Source organism: Euprymna scolopes, chromosome 10 (assembly GCF_053919585.1).
Source record: "Euprymna scolopes isolate OS-2025 chromosome 10, ASM5391958v1, whole genome shotgun sequence".
In the NCBI taxonomy this organism is placed as follows: Eukaryota; Metazoa; Mollusca; class Cephalopoda; order Sepiida; family Sepiolidae; genus Euprymna; species Euprymna scolopes.
The window spans coordinates 158,940,753-158,959,903 of record NC_136491.1 but is presented as its reverse complement, the minus strand read 5'-3'; the positions used below and the strand labels follow the sequence as shown (position 1 = coordinate 158,959,903).

At 28.6% G+C, this 19,151-nt stretch overlaps 1 protein-coding gene and 1 long non-coding RNA gene across 2 annotated transcripts in view; one reads left to right on the top strand and one right to left on the bottom strand.

Moving 5' to 3' along the window:
* Window positions 1–19,151, bottom strand: part of LOC145286334 (uncharacterized) — a 347,817-nt gene that overhangs the window by 23,921 nt on the left and 304,745 nt on the right. The gene's annotated exons all lie outside the window — the stretch shown is intronic.
* Window positions 1–19,151, top strand: part of LOC145286333 (neuronal calcium sensor 1-like) — a 682,613-nt gene that overhangs the window by 538,340 nt on the left and 125,122 nt on the right. Inside the window, exon 4 of the mRNA XM_080135259.1 lies at window positions 10,456–10,545. Within this exon, the coding sequence (XP_079991385.1) occupies window positions 10,456–10,545 (90 nt within the window). The remainder of the gene's footprint in view (window positions 1–10,455; window positions 10,546–19,151) is intronic.

The window sequence follows — 19,151 nt, the reverse complement described above, 5'->3', positions numbered from 1 at the left end:
TATAATAATAAACTGGAAAAAAAGTTATAATAATATAATACTATCAAATTGTAATAATAAACTGGAAAACGTCATAATAATATAATACTATCAAATTATAATAATAAACTGGAAAAAAGTCATAATAATATAATACTATCAAATTATAATAATAAGCTGGAAAAAATCATAATAATAATATAATACTATCAAATTATAATAATAAACTGGAAAAAGTCATAATAATACTATCAAATTGTAATAATAAACCGTAAAAAAAGTTATAATAATATAATACTATCAAATTATAATAATAAACTGGAAAAAAGTCATAATAATATAATACTATCAAATTATAATAATAAACTGGAAAAAAAGTTATAATAATATAATACTATCAAATTATAATAAACTGTAAAAAAATTCATAATAATATAATACTATCAAATTATAATAATAAACTGTAAAAAAGTTATAATAATAAAATAAAACTATAAAATTATAATAATAAACTGGAAAAAGTCATAATAATATAATGCTATCAAATTATAATAATAAACTGGAAAAAAGTCATAATAATATAATACTATAAAATTATAATAATAAACTGGAAAAAAGTTATAATAATATAATACTATAAAATTATAATAATAAACTGGAAAAAAGTCATAATAATATAATACTATAAAATTATAATAATAAACTGGAAAAAAGTCATAATAATATAATACTATAAAATTATAATAATAAACTGGAAAAAAAGTTATAATAATATAATACTATCAAATTGTAATAATAAACTGGAAAACGTCATAATAATATAATACTATCAAATTATAATAATAAACTGGAAAAAAGTCATAATAATATAATACTATCAAATTATAATAATAAACTGGAAAAAGTCATAATATAATACTATCAAATTATAATAATAAACTGGAAAAAGTCATAATATAATACTATCAAATTATAATAATAAACTGGAAAAAGTAATAATATAATACTATCAAATTGTAATAAAAAACTGGAAAAAGTCATAATATAATACTATCAAATTATAATAATAAACTGAAAAAAAGTTATAATAATATAATACTATCAAATTGTAATAATAAACTGGAAAACGTCATAATAATATAATACTATCAAATTATAATAATAAACTGGAAAAAAGTCATAATAATATAATACTATCAAATTATAATAATAAACTGGAAAAAAGTCTTAATAATATAATACTATCAAATTATAATAATAAACTGAAAAAAAGTCATAATAATAACATACTATCAAATTGTAATAATAAACTGGAAAAAAGTCATAATAATATAATACTATCAAATTATAATAATAAACTGGAAAAAAGTCATAATAATAATATAATACTATCAAATTATAATAATAAACTGGAAAAAGTCATAATAATACTATCAAATTGTAATAATAAACCGTAAAAAAAGTTATAATAATATAATACTATCAAATTATAATAATAAACTGGAAAAAAGTCATAATAATATAATACTATCAAATTATAATAATAAACTGGAAAAAAGTCATAATAATATAATACTATAAAATTATAATAATAAACTGGAAAAAAAGTCATAATAATATAATACTATCAAATTATAATAATAAGCTGGAAAAAAGTCATAATAATAATATAATACTATCAAATTATAATAATAAACTGGAAAAAGTCATAATAATACTATCAAATTGTAATAATAAACTGGAAAACGTCATAATAATATAATACTATCAAATTATAATAATAAACTGGAAAAAAGTCATAATAATATAATACTATCAAATTATAATAATAAACTGGAAAAAGTCATAATATAATACTATCAAATTATAATAATAAACTGGAAAAAGTCATAATATAATACTATCAAATTGTAATAAAAAACTGGAAAAAGTCATAATATAATACTATAAAATTATAATAATAAACTGAAAAAAGTCATAATAATATAATACTATCAAATTATAATAATAAACTGGAAAAAGTCATAATAATACTATCAAATTGTAATAAAAAACTGAAAAAAGTCATAATATAATACTATAAAATTATAATAATAAACTGAAAAAAGTCATAATAATATAATACTATCAAATTATAATAATAAACTGGAAAAAGTCATAATATAATACTATAAAATTATAATAATAAACTGGAAAAAGTCATAATAATATAATACTATCAAATTATAATAATAAACTGGAAAAAGTCATAATAATACTATCAAATTGTAATAATAAACTGTAAAAAAAGTTATAATAATATAATACTATAAAATTATAATAATAAACTGGAAAAAGTCATAATAATATAATACTATCAAATTATAATAATAAACTGGAAAAAGTCATAATAATATAATACTATCAAATTATAATAATAAACTGTAAAAAAAGTTATAATAATATAATACTATAAAATTATAATAATAAACTGGAAAAAGTCATAATAATATAATACTATCAAATTATAATAATAAACTGGAAAAAGTCATAATAATATAATACTATCAAATTATAATAATAAGCTGGAAAAAAGTCATAATAATAATATAATACTATCAAATTATAATAATAAACTGGAAAAAGTCATAATAATACTATCAAATTGTAATAATAAACCGTAAAAAAAGTTATAATAATATAATACTATCAAATTATAATAATAAACTGGAAAAAAGTCATAATAATATAATACTATAAAATTATAATAATAAACTGGAAAAAAGTCATAATAATAATATAATACTATCAAATTATAATAATAAACTGGAAAAAAGTCATAATAATATAATACTATCAAATTATAATAATAAACTGGAAAAAAGTCATAATAATAATATAATACTATCAAATTATAATAATAAACTGGAAAAAAGTCATAATAATATAATACTATCAAATTATAATAATAAACTGGAAAAAAAGTTATAATAATATAATACTATAAAATTATAATAATAAACTGGAAAAAGTCATAATAATACTATCAAATTGTAATAATAAACCGTAAAAAAAGTTATAATAATATAATACTATCAAATTATAATAATAAACTGGAAAAAAGTCATAATAATATAATACTATAAAATTATAATAATAAACTGGAAAAAAGTCATAATAATAATATAATACTATCAAATTATAATAATAAGCTGGAAAAAAGTCATAATAATAATATAATACTATCAAATTATAATAATAAACTGGAAAAAAGTCATAATAATATAATACTATCAAATTATAATAATAAACTGGAAAAAAAGTTATAATAATATAATACTATAAAATTATAATAATAAACTGGAAAAAGTCATAATAATACTATCAAATTATAATAATAAACCGTAAAAAAAGTTATAATAATATAATACTATCAAATTATAATAATAAACTGGAAAAAAGTCATAATAATATAATACTATCAAATTATAATAATAAACTGGAAAAAAGTTATAATAATATAATACTATAAAATTATAATAATAAACTGGAAAAAAGTCATAATAATAATATAATACTATCAAATTATAATAATAAGCTGGAAAAAAGTCATAATAATAATATAATACTATCAAATTATAATAATAAACTGGAAAAAAGTCATAATAATATAATACTATCAAATTATAATAATAAACTGGAAAAAAAGTTATAATAATATAATACTATAAAATTATAATAATAAACTGGAAAAAGTCATAATAATACTATCAAATTGTAATAATAAACCGTAAAAAAAGTTATAATAATATAATACTATCAAATTATAATAATAAACTGGAAAAAAGTCATAATAATATAATACTATCAAATTATAATAATAAACTGGAAAAAAGTCATAATAATATAATACTATAAAATTATAATAATAAACTGGAAAAAAGTCATAATAATATAATACTATCAAATTATAATAATAAACTGTAAAAAAAGTTATAATAATATAATGCTATCAAATTATAATAATAAACTGGAAAAAAGTCATAATAATATAATACTATCAAATTATAATAATAAACTGGAAAAAAAGTTATAATAATATAATACTATCAAATTGTAATAATAAACTGGAAAACGTCATAATAATATAATACTATCAAATTATAATAATAAACTGGAAAAAAGTCATAATAATATAATACTATCAAATTATAATAATAAGCTGGAAAAAAGTCATAATAATATAATACTATCAAATTATAATAATAAACTGGAAAAAGTCATAATAATACTATCAAATTGTAATAATAAACCGTAAAAAAAGTTATAATAATATAATACTATCAAATTATAATAATAAACTGGAAAAAAGTCATAATAATATAATACTATCAAATTATAATAATAAACTGGAAAAAAGTCATAATAATATAATACTATAAAATTATAATAATAAACTGGAAAAAAAGTTATAATAATATAATACTATCAAATTATAATAATAAACTGTAAAAAAAGTTATAATAATATAATACTATCAAATTATAATAAACTGTAAAAAAATTCATAATAATATAATACTATCAAATTATAATAATAAACTGTAAAAAAGTTATAATAATAACATAAAACTATAAAATTATAATAATAAGCTGGAAAAAAGTCATAATAATATAATACTATAAAATTATAATAATAAACTGTAAAAAAAGTTATAATAATATAATACTATCAAATTATAATAATAAACTGGAAAAAAGTCATAATAATATAATACTATCAAATTATAATAATAAACTGTAAAAAAGTCATAATAATAATATAATACTATCAAATTATAATAAACTGTAAAAAGTCATAGGAATGACATAAAACTGTACTCAATGGTGAAGCTCCAATTTGGGAAATTTTAATAGTGTTGGCTTGTCCCTTAGTTATCACTACTCTCACGTCCGTTCTGCCTCAAATTAGTAGTACATTTGAGGTTTTCATCTGTATATAGATTGAATAGAATCTGTCCTGAAAATGAAACTGTGACCAGCATGATGAACTTCATCCCAAATGAATAAGAAAAGCAAATATTTAAAGAAAAAGAAAAAAGGAAAATCTAGAACTTAAAAACCATAAAGAAATAAAACTCAACGATAAAATTGAATTTCAACTATATTTTTAAAAAATATTAAAAAAAAATAATTATCTGACAATCGTTATTTTCATGGCAAGTGCTCAACTGAACTCCAGTCTATGATTCCCCCTTGCAAAAGCACCCAACTAGCTACAACCACTGTATACGATTTCCCCCACTCTTTAACTGTGTCTAAATCTAAATGCAGATTCCATGAACAAAGCTTCTTTCCCAGAACTGGTCACCTGTAATACACTGTTCTGCTGGCCTGCTTCTCAGTTGAATACAACATGGTAACCTTCAAATCCAATGTAAACAAATTCTTGCTGAGCTGTCCGAATAAATAATCGAATTCTACCCAATTTACTCAACGATTACTACACTAACACCTTATATTTACTAACCCTTATCCTCGAGTGGCTTTCGGGCCTAGATAAGTGGTGAATCCCAAGTAGAAAAAAATGAATGCAGCATTAAATAATCCATTGATGGTTGATATGCCGTAAAACAAAAAAATTGTATTGAATTTCGAAAACAATGATTTAAAAAAAAAAAAAAAAATGGAAACAACTTTTCCAACTATGTTTATATTTTAAAAGTTCAAATTAATGTTTATATTTTAAATGTTCAAATATTTTAGATGTTCAAATATATTAAATGTTCAAATATTTTAGATGTTCAAATATATTAAATGTTCAAATATTTTAGATGTTCAAATATATTAAATGTTCAAATATATTAAATGTTCAAATATTTTAGATGTTCAAATATTTTAGATGTTCAAATATTTTAGATGTTCAAATATATTAGATGCTTAAATAAACCTGAAGAGTCAGTAACTTAAACTTAGGAAGTCCCACGTTCTGCAACGCACGAGTCAAATTATACCATTTTTCAATCTGAAGATCCAAAGTATCCTTCCTGTTTCTTCTCATTTCAATCAAATCTCTTTCGATTATCTGTTTCCGACGGTTCATTTTGGTCTTTCCTCCTTTTTCCATTAAAGGTCGATTAGTCCTCAAACTTTTGTTTTAAGTTTAGCGTTGAACTTTCTGAACTAAGAATAAAATAAAAAGTGATATTAGAACTGATTAAAAACTCCACAAATTCTTTGTTGCTAGCATTTAAAATGTTAGTAATTTTCCTCTAATACAACTCTACCATTGAAATTAATTGTTTTCTTCAAAATGAGATTTGAAATAGAATTTTACTTTTTTAATGTTGATCCACGTATGAAATAATTGAAGCACCTATGTCTTCTGTTCATTTCTTTTTTATTTCTAAACTTACAGGCTAGAAAAATCATTTTGGCTGACCGGATTTGGCTCAGGGATTTAATTTGGTGACCCCTGAAATAAAGTGAAAAACTTTAAATATTTGAACACTTTCTTTTTAGGCTATTAAGGCGAGTGTTTGGGAGTCGGTAGGTTTAACATCCGATTGTGACTCTTATAATAACAAAAATTCTGACTGACTCCTAGAATTCCAAAAGTTATGAAAAATGATCCAGTAGATGTTCTGGATCTTTTTTTTTTTACAAAAAAATAAAAAAATCATAAACACTACCAGTCCTGCATTTTCTTTTTTGAAATGGTGAATTTGAAATCAAGGGAAATAAGTCAGTTTGTCTAACGGAATTTGTCGCACAATTCTTCCACATTAAAACAAATGATGAAACGCGATAATTTGTATAAAATTTATTTTTACTTGTAATTATTTTTCTAATACAGCATTTTTTTGTAATTTTTTGAATTTATACTAATTTCGACATGACATGTACATGATTGTGTTTTTAATTGAAATGCATTTTTATTTATAACCACTTATCCACTATTCCTCTCAGCGATTTAAGAATTTCTGCATACTACAATGTGTAAAGCAATTAGAGTATGTCATTGTTTTTTTTTTCATGTTCATTTTTGGCCTTCTTTTTCCATTTGAAGTCCATTGGACAACTTGGTTGGCAATTCTCACTGGGGCCAATCTTAGGATATGTTCGAGTCAACTTAGATGTTTGCAGATTATTGACCATTTTTACTTGAAATGCATTTATTTGAAATCCTAATTTTAGTGCTAATCAGTCATAATAGCACAAGTATTGCTCACTAGTAGATGGAAGGTCAGCTGATGGTCTACTTGCGTTGCATGTCTGATATTCTGCATAACCACTTGTTCAGCACCGCTTACCTAAACTGAAACTCTTAAAAAAAAAAATGATGACAGTACAATCTAAAATTACGCTTAAATCAGGACAAAACTCAAACAAAACCAAATTGCCTCCTCCCTTGGGGCTTGCATTTATGAACATCCGTAGGCTTAGAACTAATTTAAATGATGTTGAAGCATTTCTCCTAACAAACACCCCGGATATCTTAGCATTAACTGAGACTAACCTACACTCCTCCATCCTCTCTAACTACTTTAACATGCCCGGATATCTCCAACTCTGCCGTAAGGACTCTGACAGACATATGCATGGGCTTGGAGTCTATATTCGAAACACCCTCCTATTGACGAGAGAAACAAAACTAGAATTGGACGGTCAAACCATTATGTGATTTAGACTTAACATGCAACATAACATTAGTTACTTTTATTTTCTCTACCACTCTCCTTTGACCCAGGACTGTCCCAAACAAATTCTCTAACAGCATAGATACAGCACTTTCCCTTGACACTAGCGCACAAATGCATGTATTTGGTGACTTCAATGTCCACCACAGCAACTGGCTTGGATTTTCTACTTAAACAGACGCAGCTGGTAGCAGAACACATAGTTCTCTATATGTCATTCCCTATCACAGATGGTTACGTTTCCAACTCGTTTCCCTGACCAGCAAGAACAACACGCATCACTTTTAGATCTGTTTTTGACCACAGTTCCCGATGATTGCATTACAAATGCCCAAAGCCGACTTGGGAATGCTGATCATGCAGTGATAATAGTTGAAATCACCCTAAACTCTAGAGCCAAAACTGAAGAGCCATTGCTCAAAACAACGAGATATAAAAAGGCTGACTGGGAAACCATCAGGGATCTCATCAGAGTGCGCAATTGAGACCACTGAATGGTTCAAAACAGCAATTGAAGCACATGTTCCCACGTGGAAATTTTATAGCAAACCCCACTTTTCCCAATGGTTTACTTCTACTTCTGCAACTAGCCATTGCTCAAAGGCAGCATGCATACCACAGATTTAACCAACATAAGTCCAGTTCAAACAGACAGAAGTATATAGAAGCCAGAAATAACTGTAAGAAATAGCGAGAGCTAAGAGAGAATTTACTGAAACCACCAAAAAATGAATTGAAGCACAGAAATTAGGAACCCGTGACTTCTGGAAAATCTACAAGTGTAGTAAATAATGGGCGATCAACAATTTCCCCACTATCCAACAATCATGAGGTTGTTTACTCAGCAACCAAGAAGGCTAACATGCTTTCCAGTCGGTTTGCATCCAACTCCACACTGGACCCTGCTAACGATCCCCTCCCTGACTTTCCTTTGCAGACAGATGCCACATTAGACGATCTGAAAATCACTCCTTCTCAGGTGCATGCTATCATAAAAAATCTTGACACTTCAAAAGCATGTGGACCTAATCTCATCCCAGCTGTGCTATTAAAAAAGTGCTCCACTGAAGTAGCTCCAGTTCTCTCCAAACTTTACAACAAATGCCTTAATGAATCTTGCTTTCCTGCCTGCTGGAAAACAGCTACTTTGCTACCAGTTTTCAAGAATTCTGGCGAAAGAACTGACCCAGTAAATTACCGCCCCATTAGCTTCCTCACACTTTTGGCCAAAATATTTGAGTCCATAATTATCCAAACTCTAGTCCATCACCTTACAGATGCTAAACTTCTGACTGACCAACAATATGGATTTAGACAAGCCCGTTCCACAGCAGACATCCTAACTGTAATCTCTGAGCGTATATACCATTCACTTGACAAAGCAGGGGAGGATAGAGTGGCAACTCTAGACATATTTAAGGCTTTTGACAGGGTATGGCATGAAGGTCTTATCAGAAAAATCAGATCATACGGTATCACTGGAGAAATACTTAACATAATTAAATCCTTCTTAGATAAGAGAAAAATCTAGGTTGTCCTCGATGGTCATACATCTAAACAATATGATATAAATGCGGGAGCGCCTTAGGGGTCTATTCTTGGACCTCTATTATTCCTAATATTCATAAATTACCTCCCTGACAAAATTTTCTCTGAGATGGGTATATATGCTGATGACACCATGCTCTATAACAGACATGACAGGAAAACAAATGAACACATATCTAAAGAAATGGCAGAAACACTAGAGGATGACCTCCAATCTGTAGTGGAATGGGGACAAAAATGGATGGTCACATTCAATGCTGCCAAGACTAAACTTGTTTCCTTCAATAACTACAAGAAACCTTCTCTACAACCAATAGCAATGGCCAAAGACTCTTTATCTGAACGTACATCTTTTAAACTCCTCGGCCTAACGTTCACAGGAAACATGAGTTGGAGTAATTACATTGAGAGCATTGCCAGGACCGCTGCGAAGAAGGTAGGCTCTCTCTACTATGCTAGAAAGCTACTAACGCCCGAAAGTATCCTGTACCTCTATAGGGCCACCATTCACCCATGTATGGAGTATTGTTGTCATATTTGGGCTGGTGCATCTGCTACTAGTCTCTCACTCCTAGACAAGGTCCAAAAGAGTCGCCAACCTAATAGGTCCTGAACTGTCATCTAAGCTTCAGCCTCTGTCCTATCGATGAAATATAGCATCCGTCTGCCTGTTCTACAAGTACTTTAATGGTGAATGCTTTGACGAATTGCAAGCACTCATACCCCTTCGGCGTAATACCCCCGACAAACCCGACAAGCAGCAAAATCCCACCCCTTCACAGTTGAGATCCCTAGATGTAAGAAAGCCTTCTACTTCAGTAGTTTCTTCCCCAGAACCGCTAGACTTTGGAATTGCCTTCCCGGTTCCTGCTTCCCCAACTGTACTGACATGCAGAAGTTCAAGTGTAACGCGAAGCGACATCTTGCTGCCCAACTCCCCACATAGTACATCTGTAGATTATGTCCCTGATAGTAGCCCCCTACATCAAAGTGGCAATGTGCCTTGTTTGGGGTCAAAATGTAATAAAAAAAAAAAAAAAAAAATACTGCCTACTGGTTAGTGTGATCTGATTTTTGTTTGTTGGTAATTCGATCACTCAATATTTTCTATTTGTATGCAACATTTAGAGTTTGCATAAATTTACTTTATTGCAATTATGTTTTTTTTTTTGGCAGTATTTCTCTTGAATAAAATTATTGTATAACATATCTAATTAAAATTGTTTTCTTTTTTTTTTTTTTTTTTGCAGGGTTTTACAAAAATTTACCGTCAGTTCTTCCCCTTTGGGGACCCAAGCAAATTTGCTGCTTTTGTTTTCAATGTATTTGATGAAAATAAGGTAAGAAAATATTTTGCTTCAAACAAAGTAAATTTTGCTGTTTTTTTTTTTAAATAAAATCAAACGTTTTTATTTTACTAAAAATATGTCCATTTTCATTTTTTTCATTTTGCTTATTCACCATTTTAATCATGTATCAAAAAGCAAATGATTTTTTAAAATCCTTGCGTCATTTATAAACCTTGCATTGTGACCACTGACAGACAGCATATATAGACTTAGTAATAAAATGGAATATCACCAGTTCATGAAGAGAAACTTGATGTATAAACAGAAAAAAAAAAAACGATCTCTAAAATATATTTTTGTACGTTTTATCACCATAAACAATGCATATTGTCACTGGGACATAAGGGGCTATGATTGTAGATCATGTCTAACAAGGGGCTATGTGGAGTTGAAGAGTGATATGTTTGTTCACATTGCATTAAAACTTTTGCAGTTTAGTACACACAGGGAAGCAGGAATCCGGTAAGAAATTCCATAGTCTACTAATCTAAGGGAAAAACTATTAGAGTATGTTTCCCGACACTGAAAAACATCAACAGTGAAGAGGTGGGATTTTAACAAATATACAATTTGTTCATTTGTTACATATTTATATATTGTGTCAATGGTAAGCTTGTGTGAATTTTGACAAGGGTCACAGTGCATGTCAGGGTAATCTTAATCTACAAACAGAATCTTTTCTAGAGACAGGTGATATAAAGTTGAGGCAGGGGGCAGCAGGTCAAAAGTAAATCAGTCACATGATGACAAATTATGTCACGTTTTTCAAATTGGGATAAACAAAGGTTTTCATATCAGTCTCCATGGAAGCTGCATGAATGAGACGCCGTCAATAATGTAGAAATAATCTAAGTAGAATGTTACCTAAAGTCTTTATCCATGTGCATCACTCTTGTCAGTAAGGTAGAACGTCAAGATAAAAAGTAATTAATTAGCTAAAGGAAAATTGACATCTCTGTAAATGTGTCATAGTCATTGACAACTAAAAATAGCAACAGCTTATACACCGTCTCACTCACACATAAGTTCATGTATGGATATATTTTTCTTCAAGACTCTAAACTATTCCTTACTCTTTATCTTGGAAAGTATGAGAGTTAAAGTTAACAAATTTAAATCTTCCATGTTGCTATTTGTACAATTTTATAGATGAGGGTTGATAATTCGTATTATTTGAATTATACAGACTACTATTCTTAACTTCAGCCGTATCTTGTCAAACTTGGGAATCTTTCTATGAGAATTTTGAATGGGACGATTTATTTAATCCATAGAGTAGCATGCTCTTGTCCCATCAGCCATGACTGAGTAGAACTCTTAAGTAATTTGCAATTGTATTTTGAAATTTAACCCCTAAAAGAGTGTAACTTACAACTGAATTTTACCAAGTGATTTATCTACTATGCCATGAGTCTTTGTAGCATGATTGTAGCATAAATTTTGAGAGCCTTAGACCTATTTGTTTTTAGAAATACAATCTTATTACTTATCACATTTATATATATATATATATATATATATATATATATATATATATATATACACTTGTGCCCGATATTATTCATACCCCTCGGATCTTTGAGATTTCTATAAGATTATTGCTCAAACCAGAAGGTAGACAATATTAAAGGGATTTCAAACAATAAATCAAGCATAAGCATTTAATTTAAACTCAACAAATAAATAAATTATGCAAGTTTGAAACATTATACAAAGAAAAACAATAATGGCACTAGTTCAAAATTATTCATACCTCTCTTACTAATAGTCAATAGCATGCCCTTTATTCTTAATAACTGCCTGTAACCGTTTTGGATATTTATCAACAAGGTTTTTACAAGCATCAACACTGATTTTTGACCATTCTTTAATGCAGTAGTTCTCCAAATCCCTCAAATTTCTAGGTTTCCGCTTTTTAACCTCAGTTTTCAATATGTGCCAGAGGTTTTCGATAGGGTTCAGGTCGGGACTCTGGCTAGGACATTCCAAAACATTAATTTGATTATCCTCAAACCATTTCTTGACTATTTTGGCAGTATGTTTTGGATCATTATCCTGTTGAAGGACCCAGTTTGGTCCTAAATGGAGCTTCTCCGCATCCTGTCTAATGTTTTTTCTGGAGTATCTCCAAATATTGCTCCTTCTTCATGGTTCCATCTATCTTGACCAAACTACCTGGACCACTAGCCGAAAAGGAGCCCCAAAACATTAGGCTACCACCACCATGTTTCACCGTGGGTATGGTGTTCTTTGGGTTGTAAGCTTCTCCTTTCTTCCTCCAAACGTAAGAAGCATCCATATGGCCAAACAATTCAATTTTTGTTTCGTGAGTCCACAAAATACTTGAGAAAACGGACTCTGGAGAATTCACATGGTTCCTAGTAAACTTTAGACGTGCTGCAAGGTGTTTTCCGGTGTGCAATGGAGTCCTTCTTGGTCTTCTTCCTTTCAGACCATTTTCATGCAGAGTCCTTTGCAATGTTTGCCTTGATATTTTTATGCCAGAAGACTCCAGATTTTCTAAAATGTCCTTAGTAGTGGTGGTTGGATTTGCATTAACACTTCTTACAATATTCCTGGTGGCTCTAGCAGACAGTTTCCTTTTCCTTCCTCTACCAATCAAGTTGTTTGTTGTGTGGTGGCTCTGGAATTTTTTGATGATGCTCTGTACTGTTGCTGTAGGGACCTCAAATTTCTTGGAAATTGACTTTTAACCTAAACCATCCTTATGTGAATTCGCAATTTTAGTCCTAAGATCATTACTAAGCTCTTTTTTCTTCCCCATTCTAATAATTTTTATTCTTTTATTGGTTTTCAGTTGATATCATTTTAATTTCTGATAAAATGCAAAAAACGAAATGAAATTAATCAAAGGTTGTATAAAAGCATTCAAAATAAGAATCAAACAGGAAACAAACAGTCAGAAACTCGATTAATACTGAAAAAATAAGGGGGTATGATTATTTTTGAACATTGCAGATTTTATAAATAGCTGTATATTTCTTTTATTACAAGTATCCCGAGATTTTAAGATGACGAAAATGATCAGAAGAGGTTTATTAAGAATATGTATCAATATGGACGTAAACAATAAATTCTAACAAAGTTACACCTAATAAACTCAATTTTCAAGGGGGGGTATGAATAATATCGGGCACAACTGTATATATATATATATATATAATCTTCAAAATGTGAGATGATATAAGTATTTTCACAGTCAAACAACGTAGCAACTAATACAAAACCAGAAGTCCAAGACTCGAATTTCGCCTTCATTTAGACTCATCAGTTGAACATATCCGAACTCTTGTTTTAAATTCAGAATTCGGATATGTTCGACTGATGAGCCCACATAAAGATGAAATTCGAGTTTTGGAAATATATTTAAAGAAAAAAATACAACAGAAACATAGCACAATCTCATAAATTTATTTCAGCCTAAAGTGGGCCTTTTCAAATGAGGTTTGCCAGTAAGGCTTGCATCTAACATACAATTTGGAGACTTACAACTGTTATTTCTATTTATTAGAAAAAGTAAAAATATATATATTAGCGATTATTTATAATTAGTTCCCATATTTTGTTAAATTCTATAATAATTCTTTGCTTAGTAGGCGATATTATAGGGTAAACGTAATGCATTTTAAGGTAATACTAACAAGGAGTTGACTTAATACTCTTCACTGTTCCCAATCGTCTAGTAAACACGACCAATTGCTCTTTATATAATGGTCTGCATGCCATATTCTAGTCTTAAACTAAAAAAAACACTGGTTTTCATTAGATTATAAAGTTAACTCTTTTAAAACTAGTGAATATCCTATTTATTTATTTATTTGTCTTCCTGAATTTTTTTTTTTTCAACTGTGGATGGTACTTATTGCAAAGGTCCTTTCGGGTAATAACCCATCATCAGTGGAGAAATAAATCCTCTCTCTCTCTATTTATGTTTAAACATGCCTAATGTGATATTTTATATATATATATATATATATATATATATATAGTAATTTATAAAATATATATGACGATTAAGCTACACTGAATATTCAGCGTTTCATCCACTCTAGGATTCATCAGGCTTATGCACGAATTCTGTGGTTGTTTATCGTTTTTATATGGTCCTGTTGAGGATTTTAGTTAGCCAATCAGCTTTCTAGTATCCACCGCGCCCTTTCTATCAGCCAATGGATATGCATTTTATCGAACAAAGGATCTGTTTTAAAACTAGTTTAGTGGTTTAAGGCAGACATTTTCTTTTTTTTTTCATGTGAATTTTTTTATGTAGCTTAATCGCCATATATATTTTATAAATTACTAACTAGCTCTACCTACGTATTGAGCACTTTTGAAGTAAATACTTAAAGTTTACGCATAAATCTATACTTTCGTATATTAATTTTATGTGAGTAAATGAAGTAGTTATATATATATATGTATGTATGTATATATATATATATATATATCATACATACAGAGGTATATTTATTAAATAAGTTCAGCTGCATTGAAGTAAAAAAAAAAAAAAAAAAAAAGTACTCAATACATACGTAGAGCTATTATAAGTGAAATTATATAAACGTCAGAAAAAACCCAACTCAGATTAATCTATGTTTCAAGATTAATCCGTGTTTTGATATATATATACTGGCAGGACTACTTGGTGTTGCCCAGGTCCATAAAAAATAAATAGAAATGTTAAATATTAAGTTTCTCACCCTTTCTAGAAGAGAATTTCCTTTACCTGTGACGGGTGAAAAAATAAAACTTAAGAGGCCTTCAGAGCACTACTGAAACTAAGTTTCTTCCACTCCCTTTCTTTGTAGATGATAGTTAAGAAACAATGTATTAAATCCGAAGTGTCTTTCAATTAAAAAAAAAAATGACTTATTTCCTGGGTTACATGAATGCATGATCACAGTAAAAATTGGGTTTCAAATTCTTAATAAAATTCAAGGAGAGAAATGCCACTTGACGCCCAAAGAATTAATTTCTTTTTTTAAGTTTTAGATATTGTTTTTCCGGGGTTATATTGAATAACAAAAATGAAGTTTGTAGGAGTTTGTTGTGTATATCTTAAGTTTTATCTAGACATACAAACACACAGAAAACTATCCTTTATATAATAGATATATCCCCAAAACTATTCTGAATTCATCTAGTTTTTATTAAAAAGACAATCAAGTTGTTTGCTTGCTCTTGAGAATCATTCATTTCGAATGAATCAGATAATTATTGTTGGCATTTGTTTCCCTGATATCTTTCTATTAAGAATGTTTGCTAGAAAAACATTGTGTACTTACAAGAAGGACCACATGAAGGTTGCAAATATCCCAAAGTGAAAGCGTTTCTGTGAAATGAACTGGATTCGATCTTGTTACACTTAGTCAGTTAATCACTTAGTCATGTCACTTTAATGACATCAAAGTTGTAAGGTTTCTTTGCTTTGGCATAAAAAGCATCATTTTTAAATGAATTTAGTTGTGCAAGTTAAGTGGCATTGAACCTGGCCATATTTAGACGAGTGACCATTTAGGAATAGCAGGTATATAAATGGATAGGAATCTTTCTGGATATATAACTCATAACAAACAAGCATCGGTGCGCTTCAAGACTAAGGGGGGGGACACCATTTTTTAAATTTTGCTATGAAACTAAATGCATCAATTGTGAAGTCGACTATTTCAAAATTATTCAAAAATAGCAAAGAAACCAATTACAAATAACATTCTGTATTTAAATTCAATTACTAAGAAATTTGTGGTCCTGGGCATGACCTTAAAAAACATCTAGTGATGAGGCCCCTACGTCTAGGCTGTGAGGAATATGGAATTGCCCCTTAGTTACCATTGCTCTCAGATCCACTTTGGCCTCGAGTGGTAATACCTGTTGGGACATCTGATACTTCATACAAATGACGCTGTCCGAAGATATTGGCTTCTTGACCAAAAATGCACTAAACATTGATATTATTTAATTAGTTGGAATGTTTGAGATGAGCATCATTTATTTGTGGACTTTCATCCTCATCTGTTTTTAGTTGTTGTTTCACGATGTTTTGACCAACTATTCCTCTGACCTTTGTCAGGTGGTAACCGCAACGGCTAATTTGTTTATTTTTTGTTTCACAACGTTTTGACCAACTAAGCCTCTGGCCGGCTTTGGGTAGGATTGAAACCGCTATCTTCAGACAATGCTGACCTGGAAGTGTAGAGATTCAACGTCTCTATCCACTGTGGCACAGGCCCCGGAGGAGATTCGGAGTTCCTGTCTTGTTGTGGTTACCACCTGACTAAAGCCGAGGAATAGTTGGCCAAAACATTGTGAAACAACAACAACAACTATAAGATGAGGATAAAAGTCTGCAATAAATAAGTGAATTTTTTTCTTTTTCCTTTGCAAAACTCAATCATGTTCTGCAAACACAAAAACAATTTTGTCTTGCAAAACAAACAAACCTAACACCGTGAATAAATATTTGAAGATATAAAGAATTTAAAGCATAAGACCTTTTTTTACGAAAATTACTTGATTTAGCATTAAATAACCCACAAAGCTTGATATGCCAGAAAACAAAATAATCAAACAGAACACCATGGATAAATGTTTAAAAATATAAAGAATCTAAAACATGAAACCTTTTTTCAAAATTATTGGAGTCAACATTAAATAACCAGAAAACAGTTGATATACCATAAAAAAACCCAAACATTGTGAATAAATATTTGAAGATATAAAGAACTTGAGGAATAAACACTTTTTCCAAAAATCATTGAATTCAGCATTAAATAACTTTAATAGAGTTGGTATGCCGTTAAAATAAATACTAAGAAATGCACATGTGTTTGTTATATAGGGAAAAACGGATACAATTTTTTTTTTTATTATTCATCATGAAAACGAAATGTTAGTGTTGTAGTTTGTGGTGGTTCGCTTTTTGTCTCCTGGCAGCCAATTTTTGCCTGTGACTATGGACAGGCCATTGACAGAAAAGAAAACTTGTTTTGACATTTAAATCACTTTTCGTTTATTTATTTGATCTTCAATTATGAATTATTCAAAACAGATTTATTGATTAGAGCTTTGTTGACTCACATGGCACGATTAGAAAAGATTTAGAAAAAGAAAACAAAATTAAGCATTTTTATTCAGGTTGGGTCAATATCATGAATAAAAAATTTTAAGGTTAATGATGCGATTGGTGCGAAGAGTGAAATTATTGACGATGAATTTTTAAAAAGTCTTTTTTTTATATTTTTGATTTTTTATCGTTTTTACTCTTCACTTCAGCATTTGTTTCTTCTGAAGATTAAAAATTGTTACAAGAGTAATTGAGCCCTTTTTTCCTTTCTCTTTTCATTCTAATACCTTCAATGACACTTGTTCCATTTCTATATAATATTAGCAAAATGAAATTTCTCTATAATATCAGCAAAATGAAATTTAAAATTTCTCCATGATATTAGCAAAATGAAATTTCTCCATAATATTAGCAAAATGAAATTTCTCTATAATATCAGCAAAATAAAATTTCGGTATAATATCAGCAAAATGAAATTTCTCTATAATATCAGCAAAATAAAATTTCGGTATAATATCAGCAAAATAAAATTTCTCCATGATATTAGTAAAATGAAATTTCTCCATAATATTAGCAAAATAAAATTTCTCCATAATATCAGCAAAATAAAATTTCTCCATAATATCAGCAAAATAAAATTTCTCTATATTAGCAAAATGAAATTTCTCCATAATATTAGCAAAATGAAATTTCTCTATAATATCAGCAAAATGAAATATCCACAAAAAATTCAAGTTCTCAGAATATTTGAATTTATTAATTCTTTGCAAAGAATTTTGCAACAAATTCTACCCCTTGCAATCAGGGCCGCGTACACCCCATATTTCCTACTGTGACCGAAAACACGGTAATTCATTTTATAATTTTATTTTTACAAATATTTATAATAATTGGGGCAAAAGGTGGCTGGTTTATTTTAAGGAAATAAAATGTGACTCAACCACCTATGATGGTTGAAAATTGACTCAGAAAGGGGCGAATGAGAGCTGAATTAGAGCTTTTATTCATGTGAGCGATCCTGGGGTACCAGCATATGGCGTTGCTGGTTAAAAAACGGTTCGATTCTTAATACAAAATGCATGAAGAAAAAAAAATTTCAAGGACATTGGTGATATGGTTTTGTGAAGAGGATGCTTATGTACTATTGAGCAATATTTTGTCTTCAAAATGACATTGAAGTCAAGTCCGTGATTTAGCCTGTATGGGAAAATGAGTAATGGAAAAATTTGGTTTCTGTTAGGGGAATCACATAATTAGTATGCACAGGTGATTGCCAATTAGCCAATCCATGCGAATCAGAGGATAACATAATGGATAGGGATTGGTTGGATGAGAAACCCATATTTGCCAAACATCACCCACCCCTACCTTTAAAAGGAGCTGCAGAGCGATTTTAGGGTTAGTTGTGAGTCGCCAGTCAGGAGTTGAACGTTTAGTCTGTCACTCTCCTCCATTCACTGACCGTCCGATAAAGAAAGGAAAGAAATCGGTTGTTAAAGAAAAAAAGTCTCGT